The 20114-nt window shown below is 43.0% G+C and overlaps 2 protein-coding genes across 2 annotated transcripts; both read left to right on the forward strand.

Moving 5' to 3' along the window:
• Positions 1 to 13203: 13203 nt before the first annotated feature.
• Positions 13204 to 16117, forward strand: LOC118403795. The gene is made up of 2 exons (XM_035802594.1): positions 13204 to 13322; positions 14977 to 16117. Exons 1-2 carry the CDS (start codon positions 13226 to 13228, stop codon positions 15720 to 15722), a joined length of 843 nt encoding a protein of 280 aa, XP_035658487.1. The 5' UTR covers positions 13204 to 13225; the 3' UTR covers positions 15723 to 16117.
• Positions 16118 to 16748: 631 nt separating this feature from the next.
• Positions 16749 to 19638, forward strand: LOC118403059. Its single transcript, XM_035801495.1, has 2 exons — positions 16749 to 17422; positions 18893 to 19638. Exons 1-2 carry the CDS (start codon positions 17326 to 17328, stop codon positions 19636 to 19638), a joined length of 843 nt encoding a protein of 280 aa, XP_035657388.1. The 5' UTR covers positions 16749 to 17325.
• The last annotated feature ends 476 nt before the right edge of the window (positions 19639 to 20114 follow it).

The raw sequence follows: 20114 nt of genomic DNA on the forward strand, positions 1-20114 counted from the left end.
AAACACACACACAAACGCGGGGTAAACTAGAGTTCGGCGACCTCATACCTCCATGAAAATTTAAAGCTTTCGTAAATTTCATGCAATTGACTAAGACATTAACATAATGTATGCATGGTGTTGTTAATCATTGACTAACGTTCACATGTTACAATTATAAAATTCCCATTATTAATCATAAAGAGGCTTTGCAATTTTTACATAAATTATGCAAATAAGTTCCTCATTACCATATTTGGTATCTGCTTATATTCCACCTATCATAATTAACATGTGTTACATGTATTGAGGTCCAGTTATTGAAAACAATGGAACTGTACAATTTCCTCATTAATTATGCAAATTCAGTCATCATTTGCATAACATGTATATCATTATGAACATCTTTGCCTAAGCTACCTGCATGCCTAAAATGCAGGCAATCCGTCGTTCCTTTCTGCAGTTATCCTCTTTGGAGTGTCTTGACAAAAACGCCCCTGCAGTTCCACAATTGAATGTTAGGGGACTGAAACTTGCCCCACTTTGTCATGACGCTAAAAGCTATCTATCACCCAAATGTCACGACCATATCACGTACGGGACAAGAGATACATTGAAAAAACTGCTATGATAGAATATTATCATTAATTATGCAAATGTACTCCTATTTTGCATAATTAGTATTTTATCTTGTACAACATTGTCTAAGGTACCTACATACCAAAAATCATGAAAATCCGTTATTCCCTTCTTGAGTTATCCTCGTCAGAAGTTTTTGACAAAAATGCCCCTGCTATCCCAAAACTAGACGCTAGGGGACCCAAACTTATGTCATTTTTTCCTGAGCACAAGAGCTATCTAATACTTAAAAATCTTGACCATAGCATGTTCAGAACACCGAGATAGCAAAACCGGAAGTTGCACTGCAGTACCAAGGTCACACACCAGGGGGCCCAAAATTGACCTTGACCTTCGTCTTCCCAACCCCTACCCACATACCAAATATCATCGTAGTCCATCAAGAGATTCTCAAGTTATGCTGACCACAATATGCGGACACACAGACACACACACACACAGACACACAGACACACTCAAAACTATACCTCCATTTTTTCATGGAGGTAAATATAACCTCCATGACATTTCATGGAGGTAAATATAACCTCCATGACATTTCATGGAGGTAAATATAACCTCCATGACATTTCATGGAGGTAAATATAACCTCCATGACATTTCATGGAGGTAAATATAACCTCCATGACATGTCATGAAGGTAATATTCGTCGATAACCTACATTTGGTAATGTCTCTCATATTCCTGATGGGAGCCCTAAGCGCGCCACATTACAAAAACACCAGATGTGCAGATGTCAGGAATTGTTGATGCAACAATTATAATACTAGATATATTTAAATTCAGCGCGTTTGTAATCTTGTGGAATTAGAAAATTTGACGTTTCACATATTGCATGGGATAATTCACGAAGCGCACGTGGTGCTCTCAAGGACTCCTCAATGACGTGTGTCTATTGGTCTCTCGGTATCACTCACATGATCCTCTGTACTGACGTCCACTTCTTTCTCAAGCCCCCTCCGGACATTCTTTTCATCCCCATCTTCGGTGGCCCGGGGGGCGTCCATTGTCGCCAATCTGTAACCTAATTCATATAAAATACAAACACTAGTTATAGCATGCCCGTGGGCAGGGGTCCCCCCCCCCCAACACCCAGCCACCCACCCACACACACACACACACACACACACACACTCAGGGGTCTCCATAACGAATGACCCATGAATCCTCTTTTGACAGCGCTACATGTATCAAAGACATTCGCCGTTTTATATTTCAAAATCCTACCAAAAAAACAACTATTTCCCTCACTTTAATTAGTCAGGTGGAAATGAGTACCTGACTGCGGTACTGAGGAAGTCCCTAGGACAGGGCTTTAAATAAAGACCGTGACATATTAGTTGCATGATGGTTGCGGGCATTAAAGGAAGCCATTAACAGCTGATGTAAATCCGTAAACTAACGAGAAGGTTCACAAGTTTAGATTAGGTTCTATAATGGCGGGAAATGGAGTTTTCCGAGGAAGGGAGTTTGCCTAGAAAAGTGATGTTGTCAATTCCTTTGTCTGACTCTTCCTTGTGTGACGCCATATTTCAACCGAAGTAGAATTATTACAGTTGAGTTAAACAATTACATATACCGTACATCAGTTGTATATTTGCAGTATAAAACGGAATTGAATGTTTTTGTGCTCCTTTTGTAATGCCTTTTTACAAATAATGTATCGACTTACAAAAGCATTGTTCGTCCGTATGTACATGTAAATAACGTATATCGTAATTCTAAGTGTTTTTCATCGGACTTTTCCAGTCGTCTAGATGGTGCAGACTTCGAGGCGGGCAAATTCCGTCCTCGGTAAACTCCCTTTCCCGGCATTAGAGAACCTTGATCGACTTTGAAACTAACCAACCAGCCCCCCCCCCCCCCCCCAACACCCCCAACACCCCCATTAAATAAAAGTCAGCTTTGCTCGAGGTCTGCTAAGGAGGCTATCTGCTACAGATCAAATCAGACAAGCTTTCAACAGGTCCTGCGAATGAGAGAAAAGAGAGCAATAAAGAAATACGTGAATGGAACCCACTCGGTGGAAGATAAATGATCATGAAGGGTGAACCAAGGGTGACGTTGAGATCAAATGACATGTAGGGAAGAACCCTGAAGCCACTAGAAGCTCATAGTACAGGATAAAGTGACGAAAAAGGCAGACAAAGACGGCCCCATGTGCCTCAGATTCACGGCAGTAGCCAAGGAGCGCGCTCTCAGGAAATAACCAGTGTAATTTTCGAACTGGTCTAGAATGGAAGTTAACAATAGAAGAGGGAGGACAAAGTTTACATTTGAAAAGTCCAAAACAAAGTATGTACGTTTACTTCACCAATCCAAGCACGGTAGGAAATATACCATAAACAATCAAATTTATGCAGGAGAAATATACCATAAACAATGTACCATAAACAGTCACATTTACGCAAAGAAAAAATGTGTCCGAAAAAGCTGTCGTCTCACCTGGTGAGGACGCGTCACCGCCAGGAGCAAAATGGCGCCTGAGCTAATGAAGGCCTGGAGGTACGCAAGGTGCTGAATGCAACCTTCTTAAATTACATGCATCAATGTTTACCTGTGAAATCAAGGCCTTTCAAATTCAAGTGACCCTTGACACCCTCAGACTAGTTCGTTATTCCTTTTAAATTTACAGTCGGATCGGTGTCGCGTCACTAGTAGAGCGCTGGGCTGAGAAACTTCAGAAAGGCACACGACTTGCCGGGTGCAATAGCTCAATGTCGGAGTGCACGCTTTGTACCTGGAGGTCGCGGCCGGGTCATACCAATACTCAAAACATAGTACAGGATGCTCTCTCTGCTTAGCTTAGCACTCGCTACTAACGGTGCACACCCCAGTTCTTCCGCGACCGGGGTCCGTGGTAGTCCGCGACCAAAAAGTGACGAAAGGCTTCCGAGGGCCCATGTTTGAGTTGACATTTCTCATTATTTCCTGCGAAATGACATTAAACGGTTACATGGCTGAAAAGCGTAGGAAATGGTGTGTTTTTGGTGCAAATTGTGTTTTGGTCCGCGAGTTGCTTCAGCGATATCCCTACGCCTGAATGTAAAGAGGCCGGTGACCTAGATTTACCTCTGAAGCGCTGTGTCAAGCAAAGTTGAAATGGCGCGCGCCGTGGATGATTAAAAAAACTGTAGTACTAGAATTTTCTTTATAATTGGCTGGATTAGTCTTTAGATTTTCCTCTTTCTGGCAGTATCAGTCGTGCTTGCCGGAAAAATCTTCTTCATCTGTTTTATCCAATGCGAAAATGCCCGATTTTGTGCATCATTTTTGACATGAAAATACTGTTTTTTCCCTATAATTTTTCAAAATTAGACAAGTTGAAGGATCGAAACTCAGTTGGTCTTGTAGCTGAAGGTATATCCTCTCACCCCATATACAGTTATTTTCCTTCAGGATAATTCCCTGGAAGAGATGGTCGCTAGACTTGAGGGTGTGCCGCCTCCATTTGAACCCCCAAATAAACTGGTGTGTGCCCCCCTAATGAAGAAGAGTAGAAGCTGCTTATATTATAGCTAGCATTGTGTTACCAGTGACATTTACATAGTATAGACCCTTATATATAGCCAGGTTGCATTTGCCTTTTTTAATCAATCAATCAATCAATCAATCAATCAATCAATCAATCAATCGTTCGCTTGCATCATGAGTTGATGCGTGGCGGCTACAGACAGTTCGGACAGTGTGAACTAGATTAAGGCGAAAAGCCCTACTCCTTCTTTCTGTTGTGGGGTATGTGAATTTAAGAGAAAAGTTATATATATAACGTTATATGTACAATAATGGTTTTCATTAATTCATCAATCAAAAGGAATGTTCTATGACATCTCTAACAATAAGTAAATTTACAGTTTAGACCACACGTACTATCCACGCTCACATACAGGAATTTCGGAAACTTTCTGCAGTGAAACCACAACGTTCTTTATGATTATCATTTTGTTGTCATTATGAATACCCTGGAAACCAGACTTTTACCAGGGCTGGTGGAGAATTTGTTCGGCAGTCAAGGCAGGTTTTCCCGAGTTCTCCGGAGAGGAGTCATACAGGGAGAGAGTCTTATCTGAAGTCCTCGGGAAGGACCATCCTTGGCTGCCGAACAAATTCTCACGGCTGCCGGCCCCTTGACTAAAAGTCTGGTTTGCAGGGTACAACGTTCTCTATTAAACGCCTCTCGCGATCGTAGTCAGGTAGATTCTGTTTGTGTTACGAACACTGACCCCATTTAACCCGAGTGTCAACCTGGTTAGTTTACCGGGAGCCCTTGAGTAAACTAACCAGGATGACACTCAGGCTAACCCCGTTTGGTTAATGGTACCGCCTGCCCGTTGATCTCACGCCCAGTGATGCGTAACTATCGGCTATACCATTGAGACAATAGGGTAGCCTAATAGTCCAATATTTTATGAAATTACTCAATGAAAAAAGCGAAACTGTTGTCTTCTATTTGTCAGCAAGTACACTTTTGAATTAAGAATATGTATTAGTCTTATGACTTTGGATAGTTTTTGTTTAAGTAAAGACAAAAATGATGTTATGAAGTGTCACCCCCTCTGTTTGGACCATTCGACTATCTGGTGTGGGAAAGACCAAGGAGGTAAAATCTACAAGTTATATAACCTCCTTTGAAAGGCTACGTGTTTACTGGATAGGTAGCCAGGCTCTTTCTTTGCATGGTTCCTTTAAGATCAAGGAAAGGGAAGATTGACACAGCTCCGCAAGTCCGACTGGACTACCTCGCTGTGACTGGTTTCTACTGAATGACCTACGGCCTACGTGCGTACGACCACGCCCCCCTCCCAAGTGTTGACATCTATCTAACCGGTCTAACTGCCTAATAACTAAAGCCATGGAACGGAAGGAAGGATCATCGTTTGCCTTGAGCGAAGACAAGAAGACGGCAACTATTGAGTACAGCTTCAACCGCTGGGATTTCGACAGGGCATGTAAGGCATTAATTTGATATCTCGAGTTCCTGACATGCTATTTTGAGTAGTAGCATGGTAGATAAAGAGAAAAAGTGGTGTACTGATTTGAGCACCCTAGTGGGCCGGGACACCGCGAGATTTTTCACTATTTGTTCCCGGGTTCCCAGTTGATCTTAACTATGAGTTTTAAAGAAAACAAATGACCGTAGGTAACATACTCTGTGACCTAATTATGGTTTGTGTCAGTTGTGATGTTTTCTGTGGTGTATGACTCGGTGTTTATATCGCATACAGAACACATCACATCAGCTTATACCGAAAACTTACTTCAAAGCTAACATACCTATCACTGCCAAATCTAAAACACGGTCCTGTAGCTAGGCATTAACAGCGAAATCAGCGTCTCAATGGAACGACGCCAAATGAAAACAACAACACAGCTTCACAAGGGCTTGAGACGCACACCGTTTTAAAAAGTGGGTCAATTACAGCTTTGGACATAACATAACCCCATATCTGCTTGGAGATAAGTAATTGCCAAACCCCATCGTCAATAGGCCAGCTATTCCACAATACCAGGGAAATTTTTTGCTAGGTGGCGCTTATAGGGGCTGCCACACACGAAACCCGCTCCTTTAACTATGTGTGCAATATTCAAAGTTCTTATGATTTTAGTCTATGTATGTGGGAACTTGTATGTATGAATGTTTCCGGCGACCGTGCAGAACCTTTCCGAGCAAGTTTGGACCCGATTTCTTCAAGTTTGGACCGTTTTTATATAACACTTGGACACCATCCCGGCAAACACAATGGCTTCCCGGTCACGAGCTGTTTTCCAGTACTCCTTGGATTACTTGTGGCGTTTGAAGAAGACATCTGCCCCGATCAGTCCTGAAATCAAGAACCAACTTCTCAACCTCGGACTCTGGAAACAAGGAAACAGACCAAGAGGGACGAAAGCTGGTAAGAATTTTATAAGAAGGATCCCTACAGTAACTGGGAATAGACCATTGAGATGCAAATATGGATCATTCAGTCCCGGCTTAAATCCGCTCCATCCACACATATGTAAAACAGCCGGAGAATTTCAACCTGTACTGGATGAAACGAACCCAGCGACATCAAGAAGACTACCTGCTGACCACGCCCCTACGCACATACCTAGAGCATACCAAAGCGCATTCCGATCGACAAACTGTCCCGTTGCTCTGCCCATCGACAACAGACTTTCTTGTACAGCTACAGCGGCGAGCGTCATGAACAGACCGAGACAGGTAGTACCGCTTCAACCATCTGCGAACATTCAGAACTCTAAAACTAAATCAGGTAGTCCATGCCAAATCAGTGTACCATCTGTAATGCTATGTAACGCTCGTTCTTTGGCAAACAAGTTGGATGAGTTTCATTCTGTGTTGTTAAGTGAAAATGTCCAGGTAGCTGCAGTGTCTGAAACCTGGTTTAGTAGTGACTCTCCCCCAGACTATTGGGCGGTAGATGGGTACAATGTATTTGTGAAATCTAGAGAAAACAGACGTGGTGGTGGTATCGCTCTGTATGTAAGTGATGATATAGCTGCACAACAAATCACAACAATCATTGTCCCAGACGAACTGGAATGTATGTGGCTGATGTTACGACCAAAACGTTTACCTAGAAAGATTTCCTCTATCATCGTGTGTGTTGTATATTCACCGCCACAATCTTCTTGTGAAGACGCTTTAAGGCAACACCTGTTAGATACGGTAGATGATCTAAGAACCAGATATGATAATGCAGGTTATTTGATAATGGGTGATTTTAACCATGTTGATGTGAGAGGGGTGTGCTCTGGCAATGGTCTACAACAGATTGTTAATGTTCCAACCCGATCCGAGGCTATTCTTGACCTCATTATCACAAACTTGAATGTTTTCTATCACCCGCCCACTGTAACCTCGCCCTTGGGGCGCAGCGATCACAGCATTGTTTTACTCCATCCCAAACACCAGGCTGTCGTGAACAAGACCACAAAGAGAAGGATACGACCAATGAAGGACTCTAACATCCGATCCTTCGGCCAGTGGATTACGACACACCATTGGGAAGAGGTGTTGAGCGCACAGGGAACACAAAGCAAAACCTCCGCTCTCTATGTAGCTTTAAATCAGGCAATAGAAACCTACTTCCCGTACAAGACCATCAGAACCCACGTACAAGACAAGCCGTGGATGTCCCCGAAGATCAAGTCTGCGATCAAGTCCCGACAGCGTGCGTTTCAGGCACAGAACTGGGTGGTATGGCGAGCACTCCGTAACAAGATCCAGACAGCGATTAAGAGAGCAAGAAAACTGTTCTACAGTACTAGAATTCAGAAGTTGAAAAGAGAAAACCCACGCGCTTGGTTCAAAGAACTGAAAGTTCTGACAGGCACTCAAAGAAAGGACATGATGGTACCAGTCGATGGTGTTGACCCAGAAAACAACGTCGACATCGCAAACATCATCAACACGAGGTTTTCAGACATCACAACGTCGCTCCCTCCTCTGGACCTGTCCAAACTCCCAGCATTCCTCCCAGCCCGCCCTCCTCCCACCGTACAACCGTGGGAGGTGTACCACAAACTGTTGAGAGTTAAGACGACAAAATCGCCGGGCCCAGATGGAATAACTGGCAAGTTGATACGAGAGTTTGCCTACGAAATATCTACACCCCTTACTGACATCTTCAACACTTCGCTGCGTGAGGGAGTAGTACCACAACAGTGGAAAGAAGCGGTCGTAGTACCTCTGCCTAAGACCCGCCCACCCAGTATAGATCAACTCCGACCCGTTTCCCTGACCTCACTCCTCGCGAAGGTTTGTGAGGACTTCATCGTTTCCTGGGTTCTACAGGACATAAACAGGTCTATATCAACTAGCCAGTTTGGATGTTTGAAGGGACGTTCAACCACTCATTGCCTAGTTAATCTGGCAAATCAACTGTACAGAACCGCGGATAAGCAGGGGACCTGCAGCACATGGGTTTTAACTGACTTCAGCAAGGCGTTTGACCTTGTTGACCACACAGTGGCAATGAAGCATCTACTTGAGATCGGTGTTCGGCCGGAAGTAATTCCGTGGATCGCCAGCTTCCACGAAGGACGGACTCAGAGAACGAGATACCGGGGGGCGTTGTCCCACACAAAGCGTCTTACGTGTGGCTTGGCTCAAGGCACAAAGCTCGGACCAATTGTCTTCATAGCCCATGTTAACGAACTACCCAGCATTGTAGCTTCTCCGTCTTGGGCATTTGTAGACGATCTCAACCTTGTTGAGTCCCGACTGCTGTCCCAACCACCCAACATACAGGACGATCTGGACCATCTTTCAGGTTGGACTGAGGACAACAGCATGAAGCTCAATCCGGGCAAATGCAAAGCCATGGTAATCTGTTTTTCCCGCATCTCACCACCACCTCCAGTTCTCAACATCAACGGCCACCAGTTAACAGTTGTCAAGGTAGCCAAGTGTCTTGGAGTTACATTTCAAGACGACTTGAGGTGGGACACTCACGTCACAGAAACATCCAAGAAGGGAAACCAGAGGCTGCACATTCTATGCAGACTGCGTCAATTCGATTTACCAACCGAAGACCTCGTAACGGTATATACATGTTACGTCCGCCCTGTGCTAGAGTACGCCGCGCCACTCTGGCATCCGGGCTTGACAATAAAGCAACGTGATCAGATCGAACGCATCCAGCGACGGGCTACCAGAATAATCCTGGGCAGGAAGTTTTCTACCTACGCTTTAGCGTGTGAAGTTCTCCAACTGCAAACACTGGAGGAACGCAGGGTCGAGCTTTGTGTAAAATTCGCCAGGAATGTCCTCACCTCGGACCTCTACAGGGACTGGCTACCACAGTCAAGAGGTGATGTTAGTGGTAGGGAGACAAGAAATGGAAATAAGCTCGACTACATGCCAGTGCGCACTAAGCGCTTCAAAACAAGCCCAATACCATACCTAACCCATCTCTTGAACGAATATGTGCTCAAATAGCCGGTCTTTGTACATATTGTATTACATGTATATTTATATTAGAATCTATTGTCTTAACCTTTTTAATGTATTCATTGATGGAGCAAATTGTTTTAACATAGTGGCTTACATGCAATTCAGCCTACGGCTGCGAGATGTCCACTCATCTTAGATTGTAATTATATTGTAATGTTGGTGCGATGGAAATAAACCAAGTTATAAATAGGGGTGATTTCTCAAATTATTACATTTTATTTTTTATTTATTTATTGATCTTTAGGGTAGTCCCTTCAGTTAACGTAGTAACTGATTTCCAAGGGAGCCCTATATACATGTTCGCACATGTTCGCACAACGGGTTATACCGCCCCTTACGGGGTGACACACCCGTCCGGGTGAATGATGTAGATCACCATGTGGCTGATACGAGACAGAGGTCGCCAGGCCTCCATCCGGGTGATTTGAAGTGAATCACCAACTTCCGACAGAAGGATTTGCACCAACGCACACCGCACCATCGCACGTGTGGGGGTTCTTTAACGTGCATGGGGTATGGCTCTCCCCATACACGGGACCTCCATTTAACGTCCTATCCGAGGGACGACTCATTTTTCACTTGAGTGAAGTGAGGAAAGTCGTGTAAAGTGCCTTTCCCAAGGGCACAAGACCGGCAACACGGCAGGCGGATTCGAACCGGCGACCTCTCGGTCACGGGCCGAATACACTACCACTGTGCTACGCGGCCCCACATCGATAATGAAACCAGCTACAGCGAAAAAAAAAGATCCCAAGGATCTAACACGTTCTAACCATAAAATGCATATGACTATCAACCGCGCAAAATGTTATGCAATACAGTATGCTATGTCAAACCAACCTCAATACTGGAAACGCAAAGCCCGAACGAGATGGCATATTCCGACGAGGACAACATCTGCTTGACGATATCCAATTACCACAAGAATTAAGGCGCGATCATAAGGAAGACCAGAACCACTATACCGGACGGCGTAGGGGTGAAAACTGAAATTATTACATCCATAATAAAAACAGCTACGGCGGAAAAAAAAGAAAGTGCATCATTTCGCAACGGAGTACAGACGACATGCCAATCCACATGCGATTGCGGCATACGGAACATAGAGATAAAGGTGCGAACACTCAACGCACAAAGTGATTACAAGACTCTGTTGCTGGAGGTTACCCTCCAGTCACAGAGAAATTAAAATAATCCAGGGGCCCGGTCGTGTCCCATAATAGCCCGGTAGCCACAGGGTGTCCCATGGGGCCACGTAGGGGTCACGCCCGGAAGTAAACAACAACAAAAAACAGCTCGTTAACTACCCGGAGGGGCCCTTTTTCCAAAATGGGACATAAGGTATCTTTTAGGAATCATATCTCTTGTTCCCTTTCACAGGGCATGTACCCATCTGGACCCTAACATACCGGACTGGCTGGCTGTTTTTAATGGCGGCGGACACCCTGGACTCAAAGCTGAGTGACTCACTTCGATCAGATTTACGAGTTGTCAATCGCTGTCAGGAGTGGGAGCTCAGCCCTTCCTTCTACCGTATCGTGAAGCCAGGCACCCGTCTTAAGGTGTCCTCAAGGCTGCTTCATCTGGGAAAGTCATCAGTGACAAGAGGAGGCGAAATCGTCCACAGTTCGACCAATCAGATCTTGGTTAAGGGAATCATCCAGGATATCAACATCAGCTTATACACGCTCAGATCTGAGCCGTTTCCTGATTGGATAAAAGAGCGCTGCTCTGATCTGACATCACAGCCGCGCCCTAAAACGATGGAGGTTTTCGAAAAGCCCGCTTTAGCTAAGACTTTCAGTTACAATTTTACTGTTTTGCCTACTGATATTGACTATAACAACCACACTAACCAAAGGCACTACATTCGGTACTGCTTCAACTGTGCTGTTATGGGAGCGAAACAGGGGGCGTACCCCACAGTAAGGGGGGATCTTTTCAAACAGGGGGTACGGAAAGTCTCCGTGCTGTACCAGAAGGAATCGCTAGAGGGCGATGTTCTGACGGTGGAGTCCTGGGAAGAGAGTCCTGGTACTTTAAGGTTCCAGGCGAGAAAGGGGAGTGAGAAGGTGGTTCAGGTCACGATGCAGTTTTTTGTAACCTCTGGCTCTGAAACTGAGAAGTCTAAACTGTAAATCCACTCCATGTTAGAGAGCTGTTTGAGTTGTACTATTCTTCCCATTACTGTAGTTGATGAGTGGATGAATGAATGAATGAATGAATGAATGAATGAATGAATGAATGAATGAATGAATGAATGCATTCCGCGGTGGTTTTAAGTTCGCGGTAGCACCAGGCACTGTACTAGTCTCTTACTGCCTTGGAAAAATGTTCTCGGTGGTTTTAGGTTCCTGGTAAAGTGGCCACCGGGAAAACCACGAACATTAAACCACCATGAAAGTTTCTGCATTTACAGTACCTTATTGTGCATAGATATGCCATTTTTCTCAAAATCAGGGACTTCATCATCTCTCTCGACTTCCAAGAAGAAGTCTGACAAGCCCATTGTAACAAGATATAGCCAACCTAGTATTTGATTAGATCTGTTGTTTCAAATAACGTTACAATACTGTCAATCAACCGTCAATTGCCATGTGTATTTATTTATTTATTGTACTTATTTATCTATTGTATGTCTCAAATGTTTCTATCATGTATTTGAAATTAGCCTTCGGGCTTGAGCATGCAAATGAATAAATGAACTTTCTATATATACCGCCTACTGCTTGGTGTCATTACGAAAAATTTTATCTATCTCCTTCCGTAGCATATCTTACATACATTCTCTGCGCTCACAGTTCGAGCAGACTGCCCACAATGTTTATATTGCGGACTGTGACCCCTTTGGCTAAGTGATATCGTCTACCCAATGACCTCACGGTCAGTGACCCTCTGAGTCATACGTATGGTTATACCATTACGATATTTAGTAGGGGTAAAGTTTTTTTTCTGAATGCAGCTGCAGGGTGTCCAGACCACTGCAGCAGCAGGACACAGTGGACTACTACTAAAGTTTTTTTACGCTGAAAACACCGACGAAATTAGCGGAACTACTGTCTTTTGTGTGTTAGCAAATACACTCTAATCTCCTCGATGTGTACAGGTGTTGTGATATCTATTATCTAGATGAAAAAAAGGGTTATGGATTGTGGACTGGTCCAAGGATGTAACCTTTGACCCTTGGACTTTCTTGCGGAATAGCAACAGACTTACTAAGATCTGTAACTCCAGCTCTTTTGGGGCATGAAGGACGTATTAAAGCTGCGATTTCTTAGTTAACGTAGTACAGGACATAGAGGTGAGTACTGAAGTTTACTCTCAAGTTGTAGTCATACTCATTTCTTTAGAAACTGCCCTCACAGTGTTTTTGCAACGTTGGTAACGTTACGACTGGCTGTCACATGCATGTCATTAACAACTTCTTGGCATGGTCTTTTAACCCGGGTTTGCTTGAAAATTAGGGAAGGTGAAGATTTTCTTATTTGGTCCACACAAGTCCGTGAAAGATTAGACTTCTTTACTGTTCCTTCTTTGTCCTTAACTTTTTTTCTTTTACTGTATAAATTATCTAAGCACATTCGCCAACGCCCCCCTCCCACTCCTTTGTTGCACCTAGGCCTATTACAAAAGGAAATTCAGCAATGGACCAGAAGAAAGGGACAGCGTACACTCTGAGCGAAGACAAGAAGACGGTGACATTTGAATACAAGTTCAACCTCTGGGACTTCAACAGAGCAGGTCAGGCATTTATCAAGAAAATTTCGGGCGTGACTTCCAAGCCTAATAGTAACGTTAATATCTTCTTAATAGCTGATAAGAATACAATGCGGCTTCACTGTGACTGACCCTTAGCAGACACCAACGATATGTATCATTGTTCAAACATTTTAAAACAAAAAAGAATAAAAAAAACAAGCAGGACGCTTAGATAAAAAAAACAGAACTTGAAGGAAAATTTGACCCTCCTTCCACTTCGACCACGCCCCCTCCCAGTGAAGCCCTACATATTTAGTATAGATTATCATTTATCAATTGTTAATCTAACTAAATATATGTAGCACCTAAAACAGCAACATGAGTTATTATTGCACTTTTTTGCAAGTTAATTCATGATTTTGCAAGGTTTAGCTTACAAACTATAAAAACTTTGTTTATTCTTATTCAAACATGTATGGTGACCAGCCCCATCCAGCTCTATCCTGCCGTTTGCTACATTATGAAATTTGAAATGGTTTATTTGAAATGGTTTATTAGATTAAAAACTGTTGCAGCCTAAGGGCTGAATTGCAATTTTTTGTACATTTTTCTCTCTCTTTCGCAATGGGAGCCATGAACTGTATCTGGTAGAGTTCGCAAGAAATTGTGCATATCTGAGACATAGGATGTCCCTTCTAGAGTCCAGACAACTGAGGCCTGTTATGCACAGAGCAGACTCATAGGTGACGTACTCTGGTCCCAGTATGATTCTCAGATAAAAATCAAACACTGCATGGTGTCAATTACACTTCCAGTAACCATGGAGACAGCCACCTGGTCCAGGTCATTAACCTTCTTTGTTAGGAGAAGAAAAGGAGCAAAAAATATGCTTTGCTACCATAAAGTTAAAGGCAACCTAAGCAATATCACATTGTTAAAAGTGGAAATATTCTGAATAAGGCAGTCTGTATAATATTGACATCTAATGCACTACTTTAGCACATTTACATCATAATTTCATAAATTGAGCCGTTAAAAACAGCGCGGGAATGAGTTGCACAAAGATTCCAGATCAAGTCCTTATTTTTGGGGGGTACAATAATAAGGAATATCCTCGTGCAACTTGTCTCTGGGCTGTTTTCAACCGCTCAAAGTATCAAATTATGATGTAAATGTGAGTATACAGTGCAGTAGATGTCAATATCATGCAGATTGCCTAATTCAGAATATTTCCACTTTGACGCTGTAATATTGCTAAGGTTGCCTTTAAAGGCAACCTTAAGCAATCATTAGCTTGACTCAGGGCTGAAGAACTTCAATTTTCAAAGTCAATTTTAAAGCACTCTACGCAATGAGATGAAGCAACTCTAGTTCATTCCATAGAGACATTGAAGGAGCAAAGATTTAATGCTGCTGTGCTGTGAGAATGCTGTGAATGTCAGTGCGCTGGATCAAGGCCTCATTTTTTCCCCCCAATATTTAAGGAATCTCCGTGTAGCTTGCTTCTGTGCCATTTTTAACTGCTCAAAATATCATAAATAATGATGTAAATGTGGGAATATAATGCAGTAGATGTCAATGTTACACAGATTGCCTTATCCAGACAATGTACACCTTTAACACTGTCAAATTACTTAGCTTGCCTTTAAATACCGGTAACATAATGTTAAAGCCAAGCTTTATTTTCATCCAACAGGTCAGATCTCTATCTGGACTATAAGTGACCGGTCAGCCTGGCTGTTACACATGGGGCTGTCAAGACTAGAGTCAAGACTTTCAACTCTAAGGAGTTTTGTTCGCTGCCAGGAGTGGGAACTCAGCCCATCTTTCTACAGTCTCGTCAAGCCAGGCACCAGGCTTAGTGTCTCTTCTAGAATGCTTCACGTAGGTAAAACGTCCATGATTCGGGAAGGCGAAATTGTTGACAGTTCCACCAATCAGGTTTTGGTTAAGGGAATCATTCAGGATATTCACATAAGCATCGACACACGAAGACCTAAGCCATTCCCTGATTGGATGAAGGAAAAGTACTCGTATCTGTCGTCAGAGCCGCGCCCGGAAACGGTTGAAGAATTTGAGGACCCCAATGATACCACTAAGATGTTTATTTACAAAGTTACCGTGCCACCTAGCGACATTGATGGGAATAACCACACTAACCAAAGGCACTACATTCGGTACTGCTTCAACTGTGCCGCTGTGGGAGCGAAACAGGGGGCATACCCCACAGTAAGGGGGGATCTGTTCAAACAGGGGGTACGGAAAGTCTCCGTGCTGTACCAGAAGGAATCACTAGAGGGCGATGTTCTATTGGTGGAGTCCTGGGAAGAGAGTCCTGGTACTTTAAGGTTCCAGGTGAGAAAGGGGAGTGAGAAGGTGGTTCAGGTGACGATGAGGTTTTTTGTAACTTCAGGGTCTGAAACTGGGAAGTCTAAACTGTAAATCCACTCTATTTTAGATATGTTTGAGTTGTTCTATTCATCCCATTAGTTGATGAATGAATGAATGAATGAATGAATGAATGAATGAATGAATAAATACTTTATTGTACATACATATGCCATTTTTCTCTCAAAATCACAGAAACCACTTCTTCACTGAAACTTTTCATCTCCCTCTGCTTCCAAGAAGAAGTGAAGCCCAACTTGTAACAAGATATACTTTTTTTTAGCCAATATATAGAGGTTAAGCCAATGCTAGCATTTGCTTTTGTTTCAATACAATAATAATGTCAATCAACTGTCCATTGGCACATTTATGTCTCACATGTTTCTACCATTTACTTGCAATTAGCCTTCGGGCTTGAACATGCAAATAAACTTTCTAACGTTATGTTACGTACCCTATTGCCTGGTTTCATTGTGAAAGATCTTAAAAGTTTGAATCCAGATAGGTCAAATTTCAAGGCTCATTCTAAGAAAGTTATCTATTTCCGCGTCTCTCAGTATCTCCTTCCGTAGCATATCTTTCATATATTCTCCGCTCTCACAGTTATATAGTGCAGATTGCAGACAGACAATGTTTATACAGTAGAAGCCTGCTAATTGCACATCGGATTAACGCACACTTCTGTTTACTGCACGGAATCCCAAATACAGTAGAAGCCAGTAAATTGCACATCGGATTAACGCACACTTCTGTTAACTGCACGGAATCCCAAATACCAAAAACCGGTGCGGTCCAGCTAGGTAACTTCGCATTATTGCACCAGCCGGATAATTGCACGAAATTCACTGGCAAATAGGCTGTGCATTTAAGCGGCTTCTACTGTATTTCGAACGGTGACCCCTTTGGACTTTAATAGTGGTATCGTCTACCCAATGACCTCACGGTCAGTGACCCACACTGAGCCACATGTATGGTTATACCATTATGATATTTAGTAGGGGTAACATTTTTATAGGGTCGAAAACACCGATGAAATTAGCAAAACTTTTGTCTGCTGTATGTTAACAATCACACTTCAGAATCTTCTTGATGTGTGAAGGTATCGGAATATTGTTTTATAGACGAATAAAAGGGTTTTTCAAAGTTGTGGACTGTGGGTGGTGGACTGGTCCATGGGTTTAACCTATGACCTTTGGACTTTCTTCGCGAAATAAACAGCAATGTAACTCTAGCGCTTTTTGGCATGAAAGACGTATTAAAGCTGCGATTTCATAGTTAATGTCATACCGTCCATAGAGGTGAGTTCTGTAGTTAACTTTCCACTTGTAGTCGTACTCATTTCTTCAGAAACTGCCCTCACAGTCTTTGAAACGTTGGTACTGGTAGGACTGGCTGTCACATGGCAGAACCAACTTTTTGGCACGCGCACAATCTTTTATTTATTTAATATACCGGGTTTGCTTGAACATTAGGAAAGGCGAAGATTGTTGTATTTGGTCCACACAAGTCCGTGAAAGATAAGACTACTTTGCTGTGCCTGCTTTGTCCTTAACTTTTTTTCGTTGACTGTATAAATAATATCTATTAAAGCGCATTCGCCAACGCCCCCCTCCCACCCCTTAGTAACACCTGTAATTTTTAGTAGAAGCCAAAGGAGATGGACCCGAAGAAAGGGACGACGTACAGTCTGAGCGAAGACAAGAAGACGGTGACTTTTGACTACAGCTTCAACCCCTGGGACTACAACAGAGCAGGTCAGGGATTAATTAAGAAAACTTCGAAAGGGGGCGTGACTTCCAAGCCTAATAAACCCTTTCACAGAGATCAGAACCAGGGCTCGAAATACTTTTATCTGCATACCTGCACTGGTGCAGGTAACATTGAAAATTACCTACACCAAACAAATTTTACCTGCACCACTCTGAATTTAGGAAGTACGGATCATACTAAAATTGCTCAAGAACCATTTCTAGTTTTTTTTCTTTTTCTTTTATACTCAATCAATAGGTGGTAACAGTCAATGCAGCTAATATTAACAATCCATTATAGGACATTATAAAACCCAGTACATGGACCAGTGCAGGTTAGGTGCAGGTAGACACCAGAAATGCCTGCACAGCTCCAATTTTGCCTGCACTAACCTGCATATGCACCTGTGGTATTTCGAGCCCTGAGAACGCATGTGCGGCGACAGGAATTCTAGGTTATGTGGTTACGGTAAAGGCCCACAAACAATGTTGTGCAGATCAAGAGAAGGACTTTTCTTTTTTAATGCCTTTACCTTTGACATATTGCCTATAATTCCTGCCGATGTACATGCGTTCTGATTTCTGTGAGAGGGCTTATTACTATTAGTAATACCTTTTCGGTAACTGATAGCAATAAATGTGGATTTTGTATGGCTCACCCCTAGCAGACACCAACTTTATATTTTGTTGTTTGAACATTTTTAAGTAAAAAGTGGTGAAAACAGAACTTGAAGGAAAACTTGACCCTCCCACTTAGACCATGCACGCCCCTCCCAGTAACGCCCTACATACACTGTATATAGTTTTGGGGAGTCTAGATTATTATTGATTGGTTTTTAATCTAACTTTGTATGTATGTATGTATGTATGTACATGAAGCGTGTATTGCAATTCATGTTAATGCATATAATTTCATGTGGTCTGGCGGCTCTGGCCCAACAAACTAAAGCTTTGTTTATTCTTACTCAAACATATGTATGGTGACCAGCTCCATCCTGCTCAATCCTGCCTCTTGCTACGTTATGTAATCAAACACCACATGGTGTCAATTACACCTCCAGTAACCATGGTAATGACCACGTGGTCCAGGTCATTAACCTTATTTGTTAGGAGAAGAGAAGGAGCAAAAAATATTTTTTGCTACGGTACCATAGAGTTTAGCCTGGGTACCATTCTTGGCGGTCGGCTTTGGGGAGCTTTACCCGGCACCGACCTGCTCCTATCAGCCTGTCTGATTAGCTGCCCTTTGAGATTTCGCTGATAGAGCTTGTAGCCGGCCTTTGGAGTTTACCCCGCCCGCGTCGGGGCGCGACTAAATTAATCTAACCCTGTAAGAACTCCCCCGGCCTGTACCAATTAACTGTACGGGCGGTCACCCCTACACCGCCGAGCGCCTCGATGGTATGGTTCCCAGGCTACATAGAGTTAATCACTGCTAACATAATGTTAAAACCAAGCTTTATGTTCATTCAACAGGTCAGATCTCTATCTGGACTATAGCTGACAGGGCCGCCTGGCTGTTATTCCTGGGGGAATCCGCTCTAGAGCCAAGATTTTTAAATGTAAGACTTTTTACTCGCTGCCAGGAGTGGGAACTCAGCCCTTCCTTCTACAGTCTCGTCAAGCCAGGCACCAGCCTGCAAGCCTCATCAAGGATGCTTCATGTGGGTAAAACCTCCATGACAAGGGGAGGGGAAATCGTTGACAGTTCCACCAATGAGATCTTGGTTAAGGGGATCGTTCAAGACGTCCACGTCAGCATGGAGACGCGAAGACCTAAGCCTTTCCCTGATTGGATAAAGGAAAAGTACTCGTATCTGTTATCAGAGCCGCGTCCGAAAACGGTTGAAAGATTTGAGGACCCCAATGATACCACTAAGATGTTTATTTACAGAGTTACCGTGCCACCTAGCGACATTGATGACAATAACCACACTAACCAAAAGCAATACATTCGGTACTGCTTCAATTGTGCCGCTGTGGGCGCAAAACAGGGGGCGTACCCGACAGTAAGGGGGGATCTGTTCAAACAGGGGGTACGGAAAGTCTCTGTGCTGTACCAGAAGGAATCGCTAGAGGGTGATGTCCTGACTGTGGAGTCCTGGGAAGAAAGTCCTGGTACTTTAAGGTTCCAGGTGAGAAAAGGGAGTGAGAAGTTGGTTCAGGTCACGATGCAGTTTTTTGTAGCTTCAGGTTCTGAAACTGACAAGTCTAAACTGTAGATGTACTTATTATTAGAGATCAGTCAGTGTTCCTTTTGGAAATGAAGTACTTCATTTGAGAGAATCTTTGCTTTATCTGGAAGTCAAAAATTGTTAAATTGAATTCCCTCGATACTCAAAGTTTTAAGATTAATTTTAATGATACAAAGATCAGGGCCAAACAACATGTAACCATACTAGTACATTTGTATATGGTAGTCTTCTACCTGATATGATACCATTGTCACATAATGAATGTATGTATGAAGATTAGGGTCTATAGGGTACTAGTATAGGAGAATTCTTTTCCAGAACCAGCAGGTACTTAGGCTTACTTATAGCGTAGAGAAGCAGAACTCCAGTCAGAAGCTCTGAGGAAGGTGTCTGAGAGACATAAAATTGTAAGCCAACTAAAATACTTACTGGTTGGAAAAAAGCATTCTACTATATCCTACCAACATAATGAAATTCTTTTCGGAAGATTAGTGTCTAGATGT

This window comes from Branchiostoma floridae, chromosome 16 (genome assembly GCF_000003815.2).
Source record: "Branchiostoma floridae strain S238N-H82 chromosome 16, Bfl_VNyyK, whole genome shotgun sequence".
NCBI lineage: Eukaryota > Metazoa > Chordata > Leptocardii > Amphioxiformes > Branchiostomatidae > Branchiostoma > Branchiostoma floridae.

Bases quoted from the DNA above. Each gene is read 5' to 3' on its own strand.
- LOC118403795 (XM_035802594.1), top strand. From the start codon at position 13,226: ATGGACCAGAAGAAAGGGACAGCGTACACTCTGAGCGAAGACAAGAAG. The intron at 13,323-14,976 runs GTCAGGCATTTA...TTCATCCAACAG, and splicing joins CTGGGACTTCAACAGAGCAG to GTCAGATCTCTATCTGGACT.
- LOC118403059 (XM_035801495.1), top strand. From the start codon at position 17,326: ATGGACCCGAAGAAAGGGACGACGTACAGTCTGAGCGAAGACAAGAAG. The intron at 17,423-18,892 runs GTCAGGGATTAA...TTCATTCAACAG, and splicing joins CTGGGACTACAACAGAGCAG to GTCAGATCTCTATCTGGACT.